Source organism: Eubalaena glacialis, chromosome 10, assembly GCF_028564815.1.
Source record: "Eubalaena glacialis isolate mEubGla1 chromosome 10, mEubGla1.1.hap2.+ XY, whole genome shotgun sequence".
NCBI classification, from domain to species: domain Eukaryota; kingdom Metazoa; phylum Chordata; class Mammalia; order Artiodactyla; family Balaenidae; genus Eubalaena; species Eubalaena glacialis.
The window spans coordinates 10,242,800-10,268,562 of NC_083725.1; the positions used below are offsets into that span (position 1 = coordinate 10,242,800).

Consider the following 25,763-nt stretch of genomic DNA (forward strand, 5'->3'; position numbering starts at 1 on the left):
AATCACTGCTACTAGGTGGGATACCCCAAACCCGTGGATTTGGGCACCCGTTCTATTTTCCACCGGTTCAAATCTTGTAGGTAGTTCAGAGGTTAGTTTAAAAAGCTGCAAAATGTAGGGTGTGGTTCAGAGATTGTACTCGATAAATTGGGTGGGGAGAGGAAGTCTGCAGATGCTAAAGAAAATTGCAAGAAGTATACATCTTTCTCTGCAGTTCGAGTTACACGTGTTTTCAGGAAGGAAATTACTAATAAAAAAAGACCAAAGATTCTGGAATCAAGAGCTAGGTTCTACTGTAGCTCAGCCAGATGTTTAACTTCCCACAAATAACATCTCTAAACCTCATTTCTCTCCTAACACCGGAATGAATGATCTCTCGCTCAGAGAATCGTTTTGATGATTAAATGAAATAACAAATGAAAGCACTTTGTACCCCGTGAAAGCATCATATAAAACGAACTCCTTGGGAAGTGGGGAGAATTTAGGTACATACCTTCAAGGACTCAAGCCCACATTTTCCCCCAGAAGGCAAATACAGAAAGGACATCCTTTGATCCAATATTCGAATCTGTCTCTAGGCTTTACTGGCTTTGACAAGGACAAGGTATCTCTCGTCTGACAGCCTTTCTCGAAGTCTGGAGACCTTTCTAATTCCAGCCACGCCACTAAAAGTTCTGCTAGGTAGTCTTAAAAAAAATCTTTTCACCTATTTGTGCCCACTCATCTACTAAATAGGAATACTACCTGCCCAGCCTGTTTGAAAGCGCTCACTAGAAAGCATTCAACGTGCTGAGAAAGGTTTAGAAGACAAGGCCCCAAACACCGCATCATGCGCCGCAATTTGAAATTCTAGGTACACTGTTTTGTGCACTCCACTCGTTCAGTAATATTCTCAAGGCGTTTCTGCCTGGTTTCTCGCTTAGTTTTTGCCGAAAGTCAAGGCAGGAAAGATATTACCTCGAATTACTTAAAGTAAGAGGCTCAGGAAGTCTCAATCAAGGACACAGGGTTACCGGAACCCAGGTTCCTAACGCCTGGTTCACTTACAATGAAAGAGCTCCCTAGCTTTTCTTTTTTATTAAACAAATAACTGAGAAGTGCGGGGGCCCGGGCGGGTGGAGAAGGGGCCGAGCCAAGAAGCCGAGTCTGTTCTCGGTGGGCGCTGGGGGGTGACGGAGGCATCCGGGCTCCAAGAAGCGGGTTTAGCCATCTATTTCGCTGAGGATCCAGACACAGCATCGGACCCTGGAGGTTGAGAAGTCGGGCCCCTCCGCACTCTGCGTCGGGGTCAGCCGGCCTCCAGCTACCACAATGAACAGAGGGTCCCGGGGGCCTGCCCGGCTAACCTGTCGCATCCCGCGCAGAGGCGAGACACCGCGGCGGCCGGCCGGCTCCTTCCATCCCCAGATCTGGGTGCCACTGGGCAAGTTACCCTCGCAGCACCCTGGGGGCGGAAACTTCGGCCCCGTCGCTCGGGGTCAGTCCTAGGACATAGCCACGCTGACTATGTGGGTGTGTGGAACCCCGGAGGGCCTAGAAGACCATCTACAAGGCTGGGGTGGGAGTAGGGGAACGAGAATGGTGGGGGAGGGGCGCAAACACCTTCGCGGCCATCTTGTCCTCGCTCCACTTCCGCCTTCTCTCCAGGGCTGCCGGCGCCGGACCCCTCCCTGCAGGCCCTGCGCTCTCGCTCCCGGGGGTTCCGCAGGAGCCAGATCGCCGATCGCGCTGCTCTCATTGGTTGGTTCCAAGTTGGCCCGCCCCTCTTCCTCCCCCTCCTTCGTCCCACCCGGCTGCGCTTCCTGGGGCGCATGCGCAGAGGCAGACGAGCCCTTCCCCCGCGCCCGGGGTGACTGAGGAGTCCCGCGCGCGGGCTCCGTCGGCCCCACCCTCCCTTTCCCCGGGGCCTTTCGGACAGCGGGGGCGAGAATGAAAGTTCCAGAACGCTGCGGTGAGTGCGTCATCGCTAGGCGGGGCGGGCTGGGGCGGGAGAGGGGAGGCCCGAAAGGTAGAGCCGGGTTCGTCATTGGGGCTTGCGGAGGTGGCCGCGCGCCCATTGGCCGAGGAGCCGTGATGGGCACTGGTAGGGGCGGGCCCCTTCTGGAAGGTTCTGAGGCAGGGTATAAGAGACGGGGCGGAGGACGGAAACCGGTCTCGTTGAACGCGGCGGCACCTTTATAGGTTGCTGTTTTCTCCTCCAGTGGACCCGGACCTGCGCTCCAGGTAAGTTAAGGCCTCTGTCTTTCAAGGCTTTTGCGGCTTCTCGGGAGCCTGCCGCCCGGCTCAGGCTACATGGGTTTGCAGCGGCCCGGGGCCTTCTGAGCGTGTCAGGCAGGGTGCGTGCGGCGATTCCTTTGCCCGGCTGGGGAGCTTTGTTTCCGAGGGGAGGCAGCCTCCTTGGGGTACAATCGGGACGGAGGAGTGGGCTGCGGAGGGCGGGCCGCCCGGAGGCGGAGGAGGCGGCGCCCGTTTGCGGGGCGTGGAACCGGCGCCTTAGAGCTTGCCGTTCCCTGTTTCCTTGTTTCAGGACCCATTCTTCTTAAAAGAGGAAATCATAATTGGTACGCGCCCAAGGTGGGGGAGGGGGCTTCGGACCCTTGCAGGCCTTGCTGTGTTGAGCATGGCGGTGGGGGAGGGCTAAGGTTCAGCCCGGGGCATGGGACCACGTGCTCAGGTGTGGCGCAGACCCTCCTGGCAGGTGCGTGCTTCCGTCTGCGGCGGGCTCTGCGGTGGGCTCTGCGGTTCGGACGGCAACCTTACTGCGGCACGCCATGCCTGCTCTGACCCTCCCGCGTGGTTATTTCCGACGAGAGCAGTTTCTGGGGCGAGGTTCTAAGCATAATTTGCAGAGTGGTCGTATCTGGTAGCGTTGACTTGGTAAACGTTTTCTAGGTGCTTGATCCGCCTTTCAAACAATGGGCTTTTTTTTTTCCCTCTCCCAGCAACCATGTCTAAGGGACCTGCAGTTGGCATTGATCTTGGCACCACCTATTCTTGTGTGGGTGTCTTCCAGCACGGAAAGGTGGAAATAATTGCCAATGATCAGGGGAACCGAACTACCCCAAGCTATGTCGCCTTTACTGATACCGAACGATTGATCGGTGATGCTGCAAAGAACCAAGTTGCAATGAATCCCACCAACACGGTTTTTGGTAAGCCAGCAAATCTTCATGGTATGAGTTTAAGTGATTTCGGCAGTATGTAATCTGAGAAGCTGTCTTCGAAGGTTGTTAAATGTGAGGCGGCCACGAAAGCCCTGAGAATAGGAAAAGTTATCTGTAGGAAACTTCAGTGATTATCCCTTTAAGGCTTAAGGCTTGTGGCATGTTGGTCATTCAGAATTTGAATCTATAGGCATTTGGTCTTGGAATGGTGGGCCAAGTTCTTAGTGGAAAGATGTAGTGTAATGAAATTCAAGGTAACGTTTGTATTGATACCTTTTGCAGATGCCAAACGCCTCATTGGACGAAGATTTGATGATGCTGTCGTCCAGTCTGATATGAAGCATTGGCCCTTCATGGTGGTGAATGATGCAGGCAGGCCTAAGGTTCAAGTAGAATACAAGGGAGAGACAAAAAGTTTTTATCCAGAGGAGGTGTCATCCATGGTTTTGACAAAGATGAAGGAAATAGCAGAAGCCTACCTTGGGAAGGTGAGTAGTGCACAGTACTGCAGGGGGAGGATGTAGATGGGGATTACCAGGTTTCCTGATAATGCGGAGTAAGAGTGAGCAGTAGATAAAGCTATCAAAATGGGTGGTAAAACCAGAACGTTATTTGAGGATGTATCTTTGCATGTCCAAGTAGATACAGTGGTTTTTTTTTTTAAACATCTTTATTGGAGTATAATTGCTTTACAGTGGTGTTTCTGCTTTATAACAAAGTGGATCAGTTATACATATGTTTCCATATCTCTTCCCTCTTGCATTTCCCTCCCTCCCTCCCACCCTCCCTATCCCACCCCTCTAGGTGATCACAAAGCACCGAGCTGATCTCCCTGTGCTATGCGGCTGCTTCCCACTAGCTAGCTATTTTACGTTTGGTAGTGTATATATGTCCATGCCACTCTCTCACTTTGTCACAGCTTACCCTTCCCCTTCCCCATATCCTCAAGTCCATTCTCTAGTAGGTCTGTGTCTTTATTCCTGTCTTAAGTGGTTAAGTTTTAATCTCTTTTTTTCCTAGACTGTTACCAATGCTGTTGTCACAGTACCCGCTTACTTTAATGATTCTCAGCGTCAGGCTACCAAAGATGCTGGAACTATTGCTGGGCTCAATGTACTTAGAATTATCAATGAGCCAACTGCTGCTGCTATTGCCTATGGCTTAGACAAAAAGGTAAGTACCATATTTTATGTATGCGTCACTCAAGACTGGTTTGAGTCATCACAAATAATAGGTACGAGAATAATTTGTGTTTTAATTGCAGGTTGGTGCAGAAAGAAATGTGCTGATCTTTGATTTAGGTGGTGGCACTTTTGATGTGTCAATCCTCACTATTGAGGATGGAATCTTTGAGGTCAAATCTACAGCTGGAGATACCCACTTAGGTGGAGAAGACTTTGACAACCGGATGGTCAACCATTTTATTGCAGAATTCAAGCGCAAGCACAAGAAGGACATCAGTGAGAACAAGAGGGCTGTCCGTCGCCTTCGTACTGCTTGTGAGCGTGCTAAGCGCACTCTCTCTTCCAGCACCCAGGCCAGTATTGAGATTGATTCCCTCTATGAAGGAATCGACTTCTATACCTCAATTACCCGTGCCCGATTTGAAGAACTGAATGCTGACCTGTTCCGTGGCACACTGGACCCTGTGGAGAAAGCCCTTCGGGATGCCAAGCTAGACAAGTCTCAGATCCATGATATTGTCCTGGTGGGTGGTTCAACCCGCATCCCCAAGATTCAGAAACTTCTACAGGACTTCTTCAACGGGAAGGAACTGAATAAGAGCATCAACCCCGATGAGGCTGTTGCTTATGGTGCAGGTAATCTTTCTATATCCTAGTTAGGCAGTTTAACAGGCAGCCTGTTGGGAGGCCTTAGCAAACTGATTTCGCTGTGATGAATGATCTTTAAACATTCGTGGTTTCCACCGAAAGCTGTAGCTAATGATGGCAAAACTTCCTTGGATGTCTGAGCGACTGAGAATAGTTAGTTACATAATGAGTTGTACTGTGTTTTATTTAAATTTTTTTTTTTAATCATATAGCTGTCCAGGCAGCCATTTTATCTGGAGACAAATCTGAAAATGTTCAAGACTTGCTACTGTTGGATGTCACTCCTCTTTCCCTTGGAATTGAAACTGCTGGTGGAGTCATGACTGTCCTCATCAAGCGCAACACCACCATTCCCACCAAGCAGACGCAGACCTTCACAACCTACTCGGACAACCAGCCCGGTGTACTCATTCAGGTATGTTTCTCTGTGGCCTAGGTTACTTGAGGGCCTATAAAACTGGGGAAGACTTGTTCCGCGGTGATGATGGATTCCAAAACCATTCGTAGTTTCCACCAGAAATCCTGTGTTGGCCAATTCCTTCCTTGGATGTCTGAGCGATCAGTCTTTCCTAATCAAGCTTATACAAATCTGAAGTAGCACAGATATTTGTGATTTTTCTTTCTTGTTTTTGTGTTTTTATTGTAATTTTGAATTTATTTCTTATTTCGTACCCAGGTTTATGAAGGTGAGCGTGCCATGACCAAGGATAACAACCTGCTTGGCAAGTTTGAACTCACAGGCATACCTCCTGCCCCCCGTGGTGTTCCTCAGATTGAAGTCACTTTTGATATTGATGCCAATGGCATCCTCAATGTCTCTGCTGTGGATAAGAGCACAGGAAAAGAGAACAAGATTACCATCACTAATGACAAGGGTAAGTTTGGGCAGTATTTTGTGAGCGTGCTAAGCGTGCACTCTTCCAGCACCCAGGCCAGTATTGAGATTGAGTCCCTCTACGAAGGAGTCAATTTCTGTATCTGTTACCCATACCTGATTTGAAGACTCGAATGCTGACTTGTTCCGTGGCACCCTGGACCCTGTGGCACTCTTACCTGCTGTTTTTAGAGGCAGAATTTGGTTCATAATGGTTTTATTTTCCACGTGTTTCTGCTCCTACTCCAAGGGCATTTAGCCAAGAGATCATACTTAGTTGCTAAATGGAGTTGCAGGGTGATGGTGCAGAACTGCAGGTGATTGTCTTGCCTAAAAGGTTGGTTAATTTTACAGGCCGTTTGAGCAAGGAGGACATTGAACGCATGGTTCAGGAAGCAGAGAAGTATAAAGCTGAAGATGAGAAGCAGCGGGATAAGGTGTCTTCGAAGAATTCTCTTGAATCCTATGCTTTCAACATGAAAGCTACTGTTGAGGATGAGAAACTTCAAGGCAAGATTAATGATGAGGACAAACAGAAGATTCTTGATAAGTGTAATGAAATAATCAACTGGCTTGATAAGAACCAGGTTTGTAATTTCTGTTGTAATTCTGTTGAGGGTGTGGTGGTGGGTGTGTAGGGCTTTAGCAAAAGCTTAGGTGAGTAGGTGGGTTTTACAAATTTGTAGGGTCACGATGATGAATGGTTCAAAACATTCGCGGTTTCCACCAGAACTACAGATGTTGGCAACTTCCTTCCTTGGATGTCTGAGTGACCCAAGATCTTAAACGTAACTTCATGTGCTGTTGTGTGTCTAGTGTGTCAGATTGATTACATCAGGCTTAAAGAGTCTTCTGTTTGAAGAACTTGTAATAAAGTATGTTTTTCTCCTCAGACTGCAGAGAAGGAAGAATTTGAACATCAGCAGAAGGAGCTGGAAAAAGTCTGCAACCCCATCATTACCAAGCTGTACCAGAGCGCGGGAGGCATGCCAGGAGGAATGCCAGGAGGGATGCCCGGGGGCTTCCCTGGTGGTGGAGCTCCTCCGTCTGGTGGTGCCTCCTCTGGGCCCACCATTGAAGAGGTTGATTAAGCCAGCCTAGCATAGGTGTAGCATTGTTCCACACAACATTGAAGGACCCAAATTTGTAGCAAATTCCATGGCAGTTTTAAAGTTGAGCTGCTGCAGTAAACTGGGCATTCTTGATACTTGAACGTGGAATGTGTGCACAGGGAAAGGAAATAACATTGCACTTTACAAGCACTGTATTGTAAGTGGAAAATGCAATGTCTTAAATAAAACTGTATTTAAAATTGGCACCATAAAATTGTTTTGACTCTGTTTACAAGGGCAGTAAGGTAGTGTTCGGTTTTGGGGGTTGAACTTTCTGGCCTAAGTGTCACGGCAGTATCTGGTTTGTCAATGACAGATCGTTCAGTCTAAGCAACTGCCTGAATCTTCTAAGGTGTAGCGAGTGGGAAAATGTGTAAACCTTTTGCTAGCTAGGCTCATTTAGTACTGAGTCTACGTAAGTGTTAGTGTAGTTTGAACTGCAGATCATTGTGCTTTCCAGTGTTTGTGTTAGACTGGGAAGGGGCATCCCAGATATTTTTTAGTGTTCCATGTGGTTTACTGAAACCATCTGATGGTTCAAAAGAGGATAAATTTGAGGCCAAAATTAGGACAAGGAAATATACCAAGTCAGAAGTAACAACATGTGGTATACACAGGCGACTTCAGGTAGAGTGTCCGTCTGAAATTCTTTAATCTGTGGGCAGAAGCTTCTCTGTTTTCTCACCTGAGTATTAAGGGCTGAGAGTTAATAGAGCTGGTTGTAAGGTTGGCATAGTGAGGGCCCTTTCCCCCTTTGTAACTGATTTTAAAGAAATTGAGTGTCTAATTCTGATTTCATCTTAAATCATAGCCAACCTTAACTCAGCAACTTCAGGCAGAACAGTTGTGCTTACCAAGCCTAATTACGCTGGACTGTCTTTAGGTAAGCTTGCTTAGGAGCAAAGGCTTTCTCATTGGTTCTTTGTTCATTGGGCTATTGGTACGTTAGCTTGAGTTGACAGGCCAGAAGGTATTGCACCTGAGAGTGAATCCTGTAAAGTCATCTTTGAGATGGGCCTGCTTAAACCTCAAGCTTTGCTCATGAGGCCCGCTTAGTGCCAACCAGCCACCTAGTGGTCACTTAGGAAAAATCTCAGTTGTGGTATGGTGGGATGTCTTGGGTCACAGTTCATTCTCAGCAGTATGACCCAATCTTAGTTTCTGCTTTAGCTCTCCTTCCACCTTTCTGTAGCTGTTCTTGGATGACCCAACTAGCACAATACAGATGACAGTTGGGCTTCATAAGAGTTTCCCCAATAACTACCCAGCATTGACCCTCCCTCGTTCAGGTTAGTGGGTATAGCCAAAGGCTGTCATTCGTAAAACAGCTGACATTTCTTCTAAAAATACATCAAATTGACTAAGTTCAGTGCCTTAGGTGTTAAGTGTTTGACAACTCTCCAGGAATTTATGGCACTGCACCCAATTTTTCTCCAAGGGCTACAAATGAAAGCATAGTTTATGCACTTTTTTTTCCACCTGTTTTCAAGTGACTGGGAATCTGACCTGGGTTTTAGTTTTTACTGCATTGTTGTGAACCTGGAGCAAACCATGTGGTTTTTTTTTGAGACCACTCTCAAGGAAGCAACATAACATGTCTCATGAACCATGGGATCTTGGTAAGAAAATTGAAGATCACATGTGATGGTGAAAATTAGCACAAGGCCTAGTGGAAGGTTATCAGTGGTAGCCATTACTGGAAGTTGTTGAATTTCAACAGTTACGTAAGATGTAAGTTTCATCAGTGAGACTGAAATAAAATTATTTTCTTTACACAGATGGGAGAAACAATGCATTGCTGGGCTTGTGTGATAGAAAATAAGTGGGGTCAGGGAGGAGCTATGGATTAGATTAACTATTTGCTAGGTTTAATTACACAGTAGGGGAGGGGAGCCAGCCAGGCATTCGAATTTGGGGTAGACTTATTCCAAGACCTGTATGTTTGCTCCTGCATCCCAGTGTAGTGAATTATGAAGTGCTGGCTCATCTCAGTGCAGAGCGTGGGGTTCATGTTTATTGGAAGGGGTTTCTTTAAACCAAGGGGATTTGTAATCTTGCTTCTGAAAACACTTGGAATTATGTACTTAATAACTTGGCCCCAATGTCCATCAGATAATTACCTGTTTGTCTTTTTTTTTTATCCCCTCAGTCCTTTGGGTGTTCAAACTTGGAGACTTACCTTTTGTGAGAAGTCTAAGCAGTCTGGGGATTTGAACCCAATGACTCAAGTCAATTTTTGTCTTTCACTTTGCCTTATTGTTTTTTAGTTTCCTGCTGTGGGCTAAGCCCAGACTGCAGGAGTAGATACAGAAGCTGGTGAAGATGTGTTCCAGCCTTATAGGAGAGACTGACATTCACAAGATGAAGACAGTTACAAAATGGCACCCTTTTTGCTGGGAAACACTGGCAGTAAGTGTAAGTTAGATTGATTGTTTATTACAGCCTAGAAGAACATGTGGAGAAGGTGGCCATAAGAACAGCATTTACAGTTTTCCATTCAGTCTAGGTAGTTGAATGGCTTTCGCTTGTCTTAACCCTATTTGATTATCCTAACAACCTTAAAAGAGAATGATGGTTGGGTCGTCTGGCTGTGCATGTGTAAGTCTGTATAGGGTGATGACAAAAGCAATTTCACTTTTGTGTGGATTATTATAATGAGATTGTGGTTATAAATCTAAGGTCATGGTCCTTGGATGCCTGGCTTTTAAATTTTGCACAGGGCACCGTTGGATTGGGAAGTGAGAGCAAAATAGTTCAGTGGCTCTCAATCTCCATGTCCAATTTTAAGAGTTACATGCTGGTTTTAGCTGGACTTAATAACATGGTTATGTTTACAAATGTATTTTTATTACCATAGCCCATTGAGTAACAGTAATTGTACTTTTTAAACTACTAAGGGAATAATTTTCGTCTTAGAAGCCACAGCAGCACATTTACTCCCAATAATATTACTGTAGATATTTATGTACTTAAAATGTACTGTAAAGAAAACGATGCCTGCAAACAATCCTTTGCTGAAACAATATTGAGTACCTATAATATACTCTCATAGGAAAAATAGCCTTTTGGGTTCTGTTAAGGTGAAATGGGGTGATTGGTGGGACATAAATAGGAAAGGCTGAGGATTTTCTTTTCTGTGGTTTATCTATGGCTGTAAGGAAATCTGTATCCACTAGATGGCAGTAAGCTATTTAGAAAACTACTTGGGTCGCTGAGGGAGGCTGCTGGAACATTTTCACTAAGGTTTGTGCTTTTTGTTTCACAAGTTGCCTAACTAGAAGCACAGTAAATGCTGAGGAAAGAAAGCTCCAAATGTTCATGTTCACGTTCCAGGCAAATCATTCCCGGCTGAGTAAGTTGAGCAAGTGCCTTGACTGGGGGGTATGGGTTTGAGTAGAGATTTTAGGGTACTTGCGACAGACAGGTTAAATACAGACAGAGCTTTGAAATATGCAGGGAAAAAAGATGAGTCTCCCTGGGAAGAGAAAACAGTCTTTCCTGATCCGCTCTTCCTAGTTTAAAACGCTGTTATTTCCCTCATCACCCTTGACTCCGACTCCTGAGACTCATCACTTGTATGAAATGTTTGAATTCCTCACCAAACTGAAACTCATGAGTACAAGAATATCCACGCACTCTTAACAGTTCCAACCAGTGTCTGGCCCATTATAAACATATAATGTTAAGTGAATAAATGAAAAGAGGTGGAGCCAGGCACCCAAGAAGTTAGTGGTAGAATGTGTTCCCTTTGGGCTTTATGTTGCTTTGGTCATGGGCATGGCTCTTGGAGTGGTGAGAGGCTGGCTGAGTGGCTGAGTTCAGGCTCCCTGCAGATTTCCGCTACAGTTCCTCCTTGCAGAGTGGGGGAGCCAACATTAGAGCTGCATGAGATGAGGAAACGATCAAGCCCAGAGCAGCTCTAGCCAAATGAAAGTTGGCAGTAACAGAACTGTCAAAGTCTTTGACCTAAAGGACCACCTGCAGTCTTCAGATTGCCCCTGAGATCTGGGCAGTATGTGGAGTGAGTGGGATGAGCAGAAGTAGTGTACGTAGTCTTTGCAATATGAGAGGACAGTCAGGGCCTGCCAGGAGAACTGAAGCCTGTCCTAAGAAGCTGGGCCACAGAACATTCAGGATGCAGCCAGCACCAGGGCCCTAAGAAAAAGGCTGCAAATCTTGACCCTTGCATTAGACACCAAAAACACAAGCAGCAAAAGAAAACACATATATTGGGCTTCATAAAAATTAAAAATGTGCTTCAGAGGACACCATCAAGAAAGTGAAGAAAGACAACCTATAGAATTGGGGAAGATATTTGCATGTCATATATGTAACGAAGTAGTACTATCCAGAATGTATTACAAAAACTCTTATAACTCAAAAAAGAGAAACCAATGTTTATAATGGACAAAAGATCTAAGTAGATATTTCTCCAAAGAAGATACACAAATAGCTAAAAATCATATGGAAAGAAGCTCAACATCAGTAGCCATCAGAGAAATGCAAATCAAATCCACAATGAGGCAGAACTTGATATCCACTAGGACGTCTAGACAAGAACAAGTTGGCAAGGATGTGCAGGAATTGGAACCCTCATACACTGCTGGTGTGCATGTAAAATGGTGCAGCAGGTTTGGAAAACAGCCTGCAGTTCCTCAAAAGTCAGAATTAACATATGACCCAGGCATTCTACTCCTAGTTATATACCCAAGAGAAATTAAAACATAAATCCACACAAACATTTATACACAAATGTTCACAGCAGGATTATAATAGCCGAAAAGTGGCAATAACCCAAATGTCCATCAGCAAATGGATGAATAAAACATGGCATGTCCATACAATGGAATAGTATTCAGCAGTAAAGGGGAATGAAGTACTGATACATGCTACAACATGGATGATCCTTGGAAACAGGGCAGTGACAAAAGCCCACATATTGTATGATGTGGAATGTTCAGAGTAGGCGCCTCCTTTGAGATAGAGGTGGTTTCCTAGGGCTGGGGGAAAGGACAGTTGGGGGAAAAGTGCAGAGTTATTGCAAACAGGTATGGGGTTTTGTTTTGGGATGGTGAAATCATTCTAAATTGGTTGTGGCAATGGTTGCATAGTTCTGTGAATATACTAAAAATATTGAATTGCACACTTTAAATAGGTGAATTAATAGTGTGGTATATGAATAGTATTTCAATAAAGCACTTAAAAATCTTTTTTGAGTTAGAAAAGAAAGAGGCTGCAGAGCTGGCTTCCCCAAAGTGGGGGGAGAGAGAATGTATGTGAATATGAAACCATATTCCTACTCTCAAGGAACTAAGTAATAACGTTGGCTGTGTGGTGGTTTTCCGTTTTATCCCCCAGCTTTATTGACATGATTGTCATATAACATTGTATAAGTTTAAGGTGTACAAAGTGTTGATTTGATATCTACATATTGTGAAGTGATTACAGCAATAAGGTTAGTTTTTCTCTTTCTGACTTAACAAATATCGTATATTAACGCATATATATGGAATCTAGAAAAATGGTGCAGATGGGCCTATTTCCAGGGCAGGAATAAAGATGCAGACATAGAGAACGGACATGTGGACACAGTGGGGGAAGGGGAGGGTGGGACGAATTGGGAGATTAGGATTGACATACATACACTACCATATAAAAAATAGCTAGTGGGAACCTGCTGTATAGCACAGGGAGCTAGCTCGGTGCTCTGTGATGATCTAGATGGGTGGGATGGGGTGGGGGAGTGGGAGGGAGATCCAAAAGGGAGGGGATATATGTGTACATATAGCTGATTCACTTCGTTGCACAGCAGAAACTAACACAGCATTGTAAAGCAATTATACTCCAATTAAAAAAACAATGAGGTTAATTAGTACCTCCATCATCTCACATAATTACCCTTTTCATTTTTGTGGTGAGAACATTTAAAATCTACTCTCAGCAACTTCCAAGTATACAATACAGTATTGTTAAATATAGTCACCAGGCTGTACATTATTAGATCCCCCGAGTACCCTTTCACCAAATCCTCCCATTTCTCCACTGCCCTATGCTGTTGCCTTCTAATGTCTACACATCCCTTTGAGACATTGTGGACTCTCAAACCAAGCTGATACAGCTTCCAAACCCAGGAGTTGAAAAAATTAGATTGGGCTGAAAAGAAAGCAGGCTGCAGGCAAGTAACCACTTGAAAAGACATTGCACGGACTTCCCTGGTGGCGCAGTGATTAAGAATCCGCCCTCCAACGCAAGGGACACGGGTTCAAGCCCTGGTCCGGGAAGATCCCACATGCTGCAGAGCAACTAAGCCTGTGCGCCACAACTACTGAGCCTGCGTACCACAACTACTGAAGCCTGTGCACCTAGAGCCCGTGTTCCGCAACAAGAGAAGCCACCGCAATGAGAAGCCGGCGCACGGCAATGAAGAGTAGACCCCGCTCGCCACAACTAGAGAAAGCCCACGCGCAGCAACGAAGACCCAATGCAAACAAAAATAACTAAATTAAAAAAAAAATTAGATCAAGCCGCATTAAAAAAAGACATTGCAAATATTCATCAGAAGCCTTATTTATTTGTTGGTTTAGTGTTTCTCGTGTGTCTGGGACCTGCTGTGTCATTTACTAGCTGTGTGACCTTCAGTGAATTATTTCTGAAGCTGATTATCTTTACCTATGAAATGGGGATTATAATAATCAGCCATTAGGTGTGTTAGAGGATTAAGTGAGCCAGTGTATGTGGAGAGTTTAGCTCTGTGCCTGACTGCATAGAGTACGTGCTAGTAAGGGTTATTAACTATTAATTAAATGAATTAAGTGATAATATTAACATTTCCTAAGGCTGCCATAACAAGGTACCAAAAACTTAAACAACAGAAGTGTATCGTGTTGTGGTCCTGGAGGCCAGCAGCCGGAGATCAAGGTGTTGGCAGAGCCATGCTCCCTGCATGCTCAGGGAGGGAGCTGTCCTGTGCCTCCCTTCTGGCTTCGGGTGGCCTGTGTCCTTGGGCTTAAAGATGCAGCACTCTGGTCACATGGCTGTCTTCTCCCTGGGTGTCTTCACATTGTCTTCCCTCTGTGTACGTCTGTGTCCAAATTTCCTTTTTTTATGAGGACACCAGTCGTACTGGGTTAGGGCCCACCCTAGTGACCTCATTTTAACTAGATTACCCTGTAAAGACTGTTTCCAAATAAGGTCACATTCTGAGGTTGTGGGGGTGAAGACTTTTAACTTTTTTCCTTTTAATTGGGTGAGGGGACATAGTTCAACCCATGACAATCACATTCCCTGTTATCAAAGAAGAGGAATCTCCTCCCCAGCTTTTGCACAAGAATAGAAAGTAAATTAGACGAAATCGAAATACCTGTTCTTTTGTGGGACCAATAAAAAGGCCTTTTCATTGCAGTCTCTTTCCCTGAAGCGCAGGCCACCAGTTGTGGGCAGTGTTCCTCTCTATCCCTTAACCAGCCCTTGGTCCCTCTGGATTTTCCAACAGTGCCTAATTCTGTTATTTCCAGTGATTTCCCTGTGGGCAGCAGTTTATTTCTGTCATCAAGTCTCTGATGAAATCTTTAGCCATGAAATATTTAGTCCAATCCCAACAAATCGTGTATGGTGTTAATATGTCACAAGCTGCCCGCGGCCTGCATTATGTGGTAATTTGGAAGCAAGAGAACTGATAATATAGGGCCAGGCTTCTTTTGTGAGCTCGCATTAATGCTGGAGCTGGTGATGTCAATTGACAGCCCATTGATTTGGGCTAATAGTGCGTGGAGGGGGCAGAATTGGGGCGAGGTAGGGAATAAAGGATATTGGCCAGTCGCCGGGATCCCGGCAGCTTTTAATCTATTATTGCCCTCTTTTAATGCAACTTCCGTGTCAACTGCATTTACTTCCACCAGCTCTGCCTGCTGTGCTGAACTGTGAAGCCAGTGGGATGCCACCCCCAGAGTGGCCCAAAGTTCCCCGGTATTGATTCTTTGATGCTCTGGGGTGTGAATTATAATTATTTCATTAAGCCCTTTAATGGGTATCAACTATGAACCTTCGCCAGCCCAGGCTGGGGTGGCCAGGGCGAGGTCCTCGTCATTAATCTGTGTTCATCTCGTTGCCACCAATTGTCCTACCCTCAACCCTCTTTTTTTCTTCCTATTATCGCGTCTATGGTTTTAGTGGGAAGCAGGTCGATCTACTCTCAGAGAGGAGCTGGGAAGGGGAGTTGCTGATTTGGGGAGGCTGGAGGGGAGGCCATGGTTGAGCAGATTGCAGTGTCAGCTGTTCACACTGAGGGAGCTAATCACTCCGTCAGATCTGCTCTGCCCAGTTCTGGTTTGCCTATGCAGGGAGGTGATGCACAATATCTCGGGACAAAGCAAGAGATCGAGCAGCCACTTCCTTGTGTAGCTTTGTGTCCTATTTTAGCTCAGGACTATTCCACACCCTCAAGTCATTCATCAGTCTTCCTGGAGTAAAGTACTGCCTTGTGCCCTCAGGGATTTTCAACTCTAGTAAGCAGTAGAGGGATCAATAAGTAAATAAGTAGCCACAAGACACTAATGAGCCTTGAGAAGGGGCAAAGTATAGGAAGTTATAGCACCCCATGGGAGGGGCCTTGACCCAGGCTTGGGGGTCAAGGAAAGCTTCCTGGAGGGACAAATTCCTAAACTGAACCTGAAGAATGAGTAGGAGGTAGTCATAGGAAAGAGGAAGGGCATGCTAGTCAGTGGAACAGCATGTTGGAAAGGCCTGGGAATGAAAGAGAAGGCCCAAGAAATTTGGGGACCTCCTCTAGTTGAGGCCAATACTTTGTATGAGGTGGGGACAGGTCCCTCTCCCAACCTGGGTTCTTGTCTTCTACCTGCCTGTCATGCTGATAAAGCTCGTCAGGAGCTTTAGGAAGCTCAAAAAGTCCCGGATGGTATTTCCCATCATTTTGTCAGATGCTTTCTTGTTTCGACCATACTTTCTTCTAGGCCAAGAGTGATTTTTATTTCAGGCTCTTCACTTGTTTAGTTCATGTGGTGGTTTTAAAACATGTCTGCAATTTTTTTGAGCACTCCTGCCATCAAGGAATGGAGTCTAATTCCTCTCCCCATGAATATGGGCTGGCCTCAGGGACTGACCTCTAATGGATAGAAGGTGGAGCAAGCAACTCTGGGTAACTTCCAAGTCTAGATTATTAAATTCCTGCTGCTTCCACCTGGTTCTCTGGACATTCACTGTAGAGTCTTCAGCTGCCCTGTAGGAAGTCTGGTCCCCTGAGTCCCCCATGTGGAAAGACCACATAGAGATGCTTGAGGAGCCTCATTGTTGAGTGGTCCTAGTCTGGGTACCAGACACATGAGTGAAGCAACCTTGGAGTTGATTCCAGCCCCAGCCATCAACCGACTACATCTTCATTCAGAGAGCCCCTGATTGAGAATTGGTCAGCTGAGCCCAGTCAACCTTCAGATTCATGAGCAAAATAAATGATTGTTATTGTTTTAAGCTACTGTTTTAGGGTGATCTGTTAAACGGTGATGTAATTGGAACAGTTAAATTTGATAAAGTTTGTGTTTGATTAAGTTTGATTACTACAGCTTGATAGTAAGTCTTCAAATCAGGCAGGCGTAGTCCCCCAATTTTGTTGTTCAAATTCGTTTTGACTCTTAGATCTTTTTCTTTTCCATGTAAATTTAAAAAATCAACTCATTTCTTTTAAGAAAATAGCCTTCTTGAATTATAATTGGGATTTTAATGACTATAGATTAAATTGGGTAAAGCTGATATCTTAACAATATTGAATACCAATCCATGAACATGACATAGCTTGCCATTTATTTAGGTCTTCTTTAATTTCTGTCAGCAATGTTTTGTAGTTTAGAATGAAGAAAGCTTCTGCCTTTTGTTAAATTGGTTTTCATTTACATTTTTTAATGCTATTGTAAATAGAACTGTTTTCAAAATTTCATTTTCCAATTACTTGCTCCTACTTTGTAAGAATACAGTGGAACTTAAATGTTGACCATGTATTGTGTGATGTTGCTAAATTCACTTATTAATTCCAGTACTGGTTTTGAAGAGTTTCTTAAGATTTTTTCCATAAGCAATCATGTTATCTGCAAGGAAAGATGATTTATTTCTTCCTTTCCAATATGTACATATTTTACTTCTTTTTCTTTCCTTATTGCTTTGGCTAAGACCATCAGTAAAATGTTGAATAGAATGGTGAGAGTGGACATCCTTTGCCTTGTTTCTGATCTTAGGAGGAAAGCATTTAATATTTCACCATTAAATATGATATTAACTTTGGGTTTTTCATAGATATTCTTTAACAAATTGGGTTTTGGTATCATGCTTGTATTAAGGGTAAATTTGAGCATGGCAGCCTATCTGTGATAAAACTGCCAGCAAAGACCAGGATGGAGGAAGGAGACTAATGCAAGAAATGTAGGTGCTCACAATTTAAAGGAAATGACTGAAACTGAAAACAGGAAGTGTTGCAAAATGTGGTTTTCAGAGACAGCCTGGGAAGAATGGACATAGGTAGGGCCAAGAGAGAATAAAATCCTCAAGATGGGATTTGTGGGCTTAGAATGGCTTCCTTCTTCCTCTCCACCTGCTGATCTATTCATTTATTTGAAAAATAAATTTATTTTATTTTATTTATTTTTGGCTGCGTTGGGTCTTCGTTGCTGCACGCGGGCTTTCTCTAGTTGTGGCAAGAGGGGGGCTACTCTTCATTGCCATGGGTGGGCTTCTCATTGCGGTGGCTTCTCCTGTTGCGGAGCACGGGCTCTAGGCACACGGGCTTCAGTAGTTGTGGCACACGGGCTCAGTAGTTGTGGCTCACGGGCTCTAGAGCGCAGGCTCAATAGTTGTGGCGCACGGGCTTAATTGCTCCGCGGCATGTGGGATCTTCCTGGACCAGGGCTCGAACCTGTGTCCCCTGCATTGGCAGGCGGATTCTTAACCACTGTGCCACCAGGGAAGTCCCAATCTATTCATTTTTCAAAAGCTGAAGTAGTCCCTCTCGGGATTCTCCTGGGCAAAGTGGGTGACGCCCCCATTCAGTGCTCCCTATACATTTGATACCTTTAGTAGAGCACTTTTCACACATTTTGGAGCTGTCTGTGTGGCTGGCTCTCTCCCCCTGGACAGTGAGATCCTCTGAGGTAGGGACTGAGGCTTCTTCATTTTCATATTCCCCCCACCCCTTTGAGGCCTTGCCTCCCTGGGAATCACGGAGCAGAGTCAGAGCTCTGGGGTCTGCGTAGCATGTTCCTCCAGCTGTGCAAACCTCAACAAGTTTTCCCTCTGAAAATGCTTTTCTTTAAAATATAATTTCCTTCTAAGAAGTTGTACCTAAGTTGTTTCTTACTCATGGGAGATTCCATTTTCTCATTTAAAAAGAAAGGAATAATAATACCTATCTTAGAGGTAGTTGCTACCTGCTCTTTTTTGGGGGTAGGCACTTAGTGCATATGTGTTGAATCGAGGGACACAGTTTCTTTTACTGGAACAGAGGTGTGGCTTAGAGATGAACAAATGGACAATCTTGCATGATCCCAGACACAGGGTGAGTGGAAACTTAGTTAAATCCTACCAGGCTTTAGAAAGTGTATACTGTAATGCAGTGGAGTTCCCAATCCAATTAGAACTTGAATTTCTTTTTTATAACAAATATTTTATAATATCTCTTTACTATTCTGGAATGAAATTCATAGATAATCAAAATATTCTATTTAATATTCTAATTATAAATCTGAAAAAGAGTGAAAGGAAAAGTTTGCAATAAAATGATGTGTGTTTCAGTAGATGCTCAAGTTCAGTTAAACTGGAAGACATAACTAGTGGGCTGCTCAACCCTTCTGCAGAATCCTTGTGAAAGCAGAATTCAGGCCGCTGTTTTGGTGGCTCAGACATCAGTGGCACTGCTGTCAAGATAGACTCTTCTGAAATGCTGACCAAATCTTTGTATTGTCCCAAATGAAGTAAGGACATTCATTTCTTATTTTACATGGTATTTACCTTCTGGAAAAATTCAGTGTATTTTTCAGTTGTGCAAAAAAGACTTCATGTTATTTTTGTACAACATTATAGAAAGCTTTTTCATCTACATGAATATCTGGAAGACATTCAGAAATCACCCTGGGTTCAAAAACCCTGGCACTGCCTCTTTTTGTCTATGTGGCCACTTCACATTCAGTGTCTTCATCTGTAAAAGGTGGGTAATATACCCAGTCACAAGGCATGCAAAGGTTTAAATGACAGGGTAGCAAATGACACTCTGTACAGTATCAAGTACCCAGTGCTCAGAAATAGCTAATATATATTGAACATTTATTATATGTCATGAGTAGTAACAACGCTCTGAGTTCAGTGCCATTATTGACTCTAATTTTCAGTTGAGTAAGTGAGGCCCAAGTTACTTGCCCAAGGTCACATAAGAAGGGACACAGCAGAAATGTGAACACAGGTGACTCCCAAGCCTGTTTGGTTCCCCTCCATGCTGTACTGAGCCTACCATGAGCAGTGCCAGGCAAGACTATCCCTGAAATTGGCCAAAATTGATCCCCCCTGAAAGCCCACCACTCTTACAAAGGATCTCCACTGGCTAATGCTCTAGAGCGCTTGCATGATCTGAGGAGGAGAGGGCAGGTAGGCCAAGTGACAGGGGAAGGTGCAAAGGGCACGCAGAGAGTTCTCATCTGGGGAGTCCTGAACTGTAATCATGCCAGGGTCTTAAGTGGGTGAGGTGGTGTCCTGAATTGCATAGGCCACTTGCTTTGAGGACAGGCTGATTTGGGCTGAGTATAGAGACTAATTTCCCAACATTTAGAGCCATCTGACAATTCACATCAACGCTGAGAAAGCACCTGGTATGTTCGTCGTGTTATGCTGACTCCAGAGAGGCACAGAAATGAGTCCCAGAGACTCTGTCTTAGGAGCCCACAGTGGAGAAATCAGCATAAGTCTCTGTTAGGCTGGAAAAGGAAAGCCTGGGCCAGCTGAGCTACCTACTCTTTTTTTTTTTTTTAATTAAAATTTAAAATATTTATTTATTTATTATTTTTTATTTTTTTATTTTTTAATTTTTTGGCCATGCCATGTGGCATGCGGGATCTTAGTTCCCCAACCAGGGATCGAACCTGTGCCTCCTGCAGTGGAAGCGTGGAGTCCTAACCACTGGACCGCCAGGGAATTCCCAACATTTTTATTTTTTTTTAATTTTTATTTTATATTGGACTATAGTTGATTTATAGTGCTGTGTTAGTTTCAGGTGTACAGCAAAGTGAATCAGTTATACATATATATCTGTTCTTTTTCAGATTCTTTTCCTATTTAGGGAAAAGAATTACAGAATATTATTACAGAATATTGAGCAGAGTTCCCTGTGCTATACAGTAGGTCCTTTTTGTTTATCTGTTTTAAATATAGTAGTGTGTATATGTCAATCCCAAACTCCCAATTTATCCCTCTCCACCCTTTCCCCCTTAGGTAACCATAAGTTTGTTTCCTAAGTCTCTGAGTCTATTTCTGTTTTGTAAATAAGTTCATTTGTATCACTTTTTTTAGATTCCACATATAAGTGATATCATATGATATTTGTCTTTCTCTTTCTGACTTACTTCACTTAGTATGATAATCTCCAGGTCCAACCATGTTGCTGCAAATGGCATTATTTCATTCCTTTTAATGGCTGAGTAATAGTCCATTGTATATATGTACCACATCTTCTTTATTCATTCATCTGTCAATGGACATTTAGGTTGCTTCCATGTCTTGGCTTCAGGAAACAATGCTGCAATGGACATTGGAGTGCATGTATCCTTTCGAACCATGTTATTCACCGGATATATGCCCAGGAGTGGGATTGCTGGATCATATGGTAGCTCTATTTTTAGTTTTTTAAGGAACCTCCATACTGTTCTCCATAATGGCGATACCAGTTTACATTCTCACCAACAGTGTAGGAGGGTTCCCTTTTCTCCACACCCTCTCCAGCATTTATTATTTGTAGACTTTTTGATGATGGCCATTCTGACTGGTGTGAGGTGATGCCTCATTGTACTTTTGATTTGCATTTCTCTAACAATTAGCCATGTCGAGCATCTTTTTATGTGCCTCTTGGCTATCTATATGTCTTCTTTGGAGAAATATCTAGGTCTTCTGTACATTTTTTTTGTACATTTTTTTTTAACTTTTTATTTTATATTGGAGTATAGCTGATTAACAATGTTGTGATAGTTTCAGGTGCACAACAAAGTGACTCAACCATGTATATACATGTATCCGTTCTCCCCCAGACTCCCCTCCCATCCATTCTGCCCATTTTTTGATTGGGTTGTTTGTTTTTTTGATATTGAGCTGTATGAGCTGTTTGTAAATTTTGGAGATTAATCCCTTGTTGGTCACATGGTTTGCAAATATTTTCTCCCATTCTGTGGGTTGCCTTTTTGTTTTGTTTATGGTTTCTTTTGCTGTGCAAAAGCTTTTGAGTTTAATTAGGTCCCATTTGTTTATTTTTGTTTTTATTTCCATTACTCTAGGAGACGGATTGAAAAAGATATTGCTGCGATTTATGTCTAAGAGTGTTCTGCCTATGTTTTCCTCTAAGAGTTTTATAATATTTGGTCTTACATTAAGGTCTTTAATCCATTTTGAATTTATTTTTGTGTATGGTGTTAGGGAGCCTTCTAGTTTCATTCTTTTACATGTAGCTGTCCAGTTTTCCCAGCACCACTTATTGAAGAGACTGTCTTTTCTCTATTGTATATTCTTGCCTCCTTTGTCATAGATTGATGGACCAAAGGTGCGTGGGTTTATTTCTGGGCATTCTGTCCTGTTCCACTGATCTATATTTCTGTTTTTGTGCCAATACTATACTGTTGTGATGACTGTAGCTTTGTAGTATAGTCTGAAATCAGGGAGCCTGATTCCTCCAGCTCCATTTTTCTTTCTCAAGATTGCTTTGTCTATTTGGGGTCTTTTGTGTTTCCATACAAATTAAAAAGTTGTTTATTCTAGTTCTGTGAAAAATGCCATTGGTAATTTGATAGGGATTGCATTGAATCTGTGGACTACCTACTCTTGATAGTTGAAGAGTGTGAATATATCAGGGTTACTCTGGAGGTCAGAACCGGCATCTGTGGCTGAGTCGAAGTAACAGGAAGCAATTTGGGGGCTGTCAGTTATGAAGTTATTTTCTCTAGTGCCAAACCAATTCTTTTAGACTCTGCTTTTTGATGTAGGGCCTGGGACTCTGAAAACCATATTTCTCCTTTCCAGCTGGATCCCCGTTTAGTTCGCCAGTTAGGGGGCATCAAAGGGAGCCTGGGGAGCAGAAGGAAGGATAAGGGACATCCATATTCTGGTTTGCTGTTACTGATAGCATCACCCAGCAGTGGCCCTCCACCCATGACAGTGGCAATTTGTTCTAGTGTCCAGCTGTTTTTCAGCATACCCAGAGCAAATATCATTGTGGCCCTTCAGAGGTTATCAGCATTGGGTAAAACTGCCCCCTCAGAGGTCTGAATCGCAGCTCTACTGGGCTCTCCTCCAAGCTCCTGAGGTCCCAGCAATAACGAGGTAGCGCCCTTCCTCAGAGGTCTGGGTCCAGCTTTACTGGGGACTCATCTAAGCTTCTAGGCTCCAATAGCCTCTCCTCGTCCCTTTGTGCCCCAGCCTTGGATGAGGTGACTGAAGTTATTATCTCTGTATTACCTCAGTGTCCCCTTTTAGCTTTGTCAGTTATCCAATACCTAGTTTCTTACAGGAAATTCTCTCCACTGAAATCACTAGTATGGTTTCTGGTTTCTTCACTGGACCCTGACTTAATTACTATCAAGAAAGTTTCATTTGATACTTACATATAGCACTTACTATATAGAAGACACTGTTCTAAACACTTTGATAAATAGCTCATTTAAACCATAATCACATTCTCCTGTAGGTACTATCATAAATCCCCCTTTCCTAGGGTGGGAAACCGAAATACAGACTGGGTAAGTAACTTGCCCAAGATCATACAGATAATAAATTGCAAAGCTGAGGTTTGGACCAAAGATTTCCGGCTTGAGTTCCTACTTTTACCCATTTTCTCTCTGTTGCTGTTATCTAGCAGTAGTGCCCAGATTAGAGTCTAGGACAACTGACTTCATTCTAGCATTCTCCTGCTGCCATGCTGATGGTAGGGCAGGTTGCCACTCTAGGCTGGAATTCCATTTGGTGAGCCTTCCAACACTCGGATACTAATTTATATTACCTTTTTATAAACTTCCTGTCACCTACCTCAAGAAGTTCTATGTTGTATTGATTCACCACCTATAGTTAAAAGTTCCCTAGGGCCTTGCATGGTGTCTGGCACTGTGCAGAGTAGATACTCAAAGATGTATTTAAAGAGAGGCTGGGTATATAATTACTGATAGTATTCATATTATCAGCAACACCTAATATTTATATTAAACGTTAAAGTTTTTTTTTAAGATTTAAAATATTTTTAATTGGGGTAAAATACATATAACAAATGTCACCATCTTAACCATTTTTAAGTGTACAGTGCAGTAGTGTTGAGTATATTCAGTGTTGTACACCCGATCTCCAGAACTTTTCCATCTTATAAAACTGAATCTCTGCACTCATGAAGCAACAACTCCCCGTTTCCCACTCCCCCCAGCCCCTGGGAAAGTAGAAGTACCATTATATTTTCTAACAGTGACTATTCTAGAAACCTCATATAATATGTAAGACCTTTTTATAGCCAACTGATTTTTACATTCTTAATCTTATTTGATTACAACAATCTTTTTTTAAAATAAGTTTATTTATTTATTTTTGGCTGCATTGCATCTTTGTTGCTGCGCGCAGGCTTTCTCTAGTTTCTGCGAGCAGGGGCTACTCTTCCTTGCGGTGTGCGGGCTTCTCATTGTGGTGGCTTCTCTTGTTTCAGAGTTCGGGCTCTAGAGCGCCGGCTCAGTAGTGTGGCGCACGGGCTTAGTTGCCCCGCGGCATGTGGGATCTTCCCGGACCAGGGATCGAACCCCTGTCCCCTGCATTGACAGGCAGATTCTTAACCGCTGTGCCACCAGGGAAGTCCTACAACAATAATCTTATAAGCAGGTAGGACAGAGCCTTTTAGAGAGAGTCCTGGACCATTTCCATTGTTTTTTTTTAGGCTGTGAAGGTATTAAGAAACCTGAAACAGATTTTAAAAATTGTGGTATATTAACATTTTTATTACATGGAATAAATGAATACTTTTAAAAATGCAATGCCATATGCTTGTCCCAGACAAAATTTGTTTTAAAAAATCCTTTAGAATGTGCCGCAGAAGGTGTGGTGACGCTGTGTGACACATCAGCTTGAAAGTGGAGGATGAACGTCTTTCACTCTCGTCAGTATTTCTCTGCAGTTGAATGTATATTCATCTTGAGATAATGTCAAAATGTAAATTTAGGGAGCTTCATTAATGTGAGACTCAGGTGAAATGACTCTTTGTCTCCATCAACACTTCCCATTGGGAAAGTCCATGGGGTAGATGTCATCCCCATTTTTACAAACCAGAAGGGTCTCAGCAAGCATTGTTCCTAGTTGAAGATAGGACAGCAAATTTGGTGGTGGTGTCAAGACCTGAACTCAGGTTTTTGGCTGGAAGTGTAAACACTCCAAGCACCAAGCCCTACTGACCGGGCTGTCCACCTTTGGGTTCACTGCCAACACAAGCAGAATGTTAATAAGGCCGCTGTAAAGGACACTGCTGGGTTCTGCTGAAAATGCTGATTGAAGTGGGCTGCCTCGGAGGTAGTGAGACCCCAGGCTCTGGGAGCAGTCAAGAAGAGGTTTGCCGAACATGATTTGGGTTTGCTGCAGAGGAGAATCAAGAGTAAGGGGTGGGAGTGAGGAGGAGGGAGTTGCGTGAGATTATTTCTACTTTCCCTTCAGAACCCCCAGCATGGAGCTAAGCCCAAACCATCAGCATGGTGCTCTCAGCTAAGCCCAAACCATCAGCATGTCTGCTCTCTGGGGGGAGGCCGTCTGGGCTGCACGCTCATTCCCCTACCTTTTCATTTGCAGCAACCTGCCGCTGGTTGTTGGGCAGCCGCAGCTTAATTTGCGCAATTGGGCCCTGGTTTCCCGAGGAAAACAGTCCGGGTGCCTCGGCCATCCATCAGTATTCTCTTCAGTCCCCCGACAGCTGCTCACTGCGGGCTGGCTCAACCCACGCTGACCTCATCTTCTCACACAGAGCATAGGAGGGTTTGGAAAAAATTAGTTACATTAGTGACTCCCCGAAACACTCCGTTTACTTGTGATATGACAAATATTTCAGCCATTAGGATCTCTCTGTCTCTTATCATCTTAAATGCACTCACTTACATTCCAAATCACTACTTAATTTAAAAACCTATTTGTCAAGATTGTCGCAGGCCCAGGGAAAAGGAGAGACAGACACTCAGCTCTGGCTGGAATAGAATCAGACTTGGAACCTTGATTGAATCTTTCTCCCCAAGACTTATGCTCAGTCAGGTAGGATCTAAACACGCAGGAAGCAAGAGACTTAAAGGGAAACCCACACTGGAGAGATTTATAAACTCTGCTTTGAAGTGGCGGAGTGGCAAATGTCTTTATTGCTGGGTGTCCTTGATGCTCCCCAACCCCTAGATACAGTGACTCATTCCGTGAACATTTATTGTACCCCTAGGAGATGCTGAGGGTGTCTGAGGGTACAAAGATGAAGGGCAAGCCCCGGTGCTCAAAGCTGTTTCCAGTTTATTATTAACAGTAAGCATTTATTGAGCACTTT

At 43.9% G+C, this 25,763-nt stretch overlaps 1 protein-coding gene across 1 annotated transcript; it reads left to right on the top strand.

Annotated features, from left to right (window-relative positions):
- The first annotated feature begins 2,120 nt into the window (after positions 1–2,120).
- Positions 2,121–7,203, top strand: HSPA8 (heat shock protein family A (Hsp70) member 8). The gene is made up of 9 exons (XM_061203279.1): positions 2,121–2,223; positions 2,943–3,152; positions 3,447–3,652; positions 4,185–4,337; positions 4,429–4,984; positions 5,209–5,411; positions 5,673–5,871; positions 6,225–6,457; positions 6,764–7,203. The coding sequence occupies exons 2-9, from the start codon at positions 2,948–2,950 to the stop codon at positions 6,959–6,961; spliced, it is 1,953 nt and encodes a 650-aa protein (XP_061059262.1). The 5' UTR covers positions 2,121–2,223; positions 2,943–2,947; the 3' UTR covers positions 6,962–7,203.
- The last annotated feature ends 18,560 nt before the right edge of the window (positions 7,204–25,763 follow it).

Coding starts and splice junctions, on each gene's coding strand:
- HSPA8 (XM_061203279.1), top strand. CDS start 2,948: ATGTCTAAGGGACCTGCAGTTGGCATTGATCTTGGCACCACCTATTCT. Junction 3,653..4,184: donor CAGAAGCCTACCTTGGGAAG/GTGAGTAGTGCA, acceptor TTTTTTTCCTAG/ACTGTTACCAATGCTGTTGT. Junction 5,872..6,224: donor TACCATCACTAATGACAAGG/GTAAGTTTGGGC, acceptor TTAATTTTACAG/GCCGTTTGAGCAAGGAGGAC.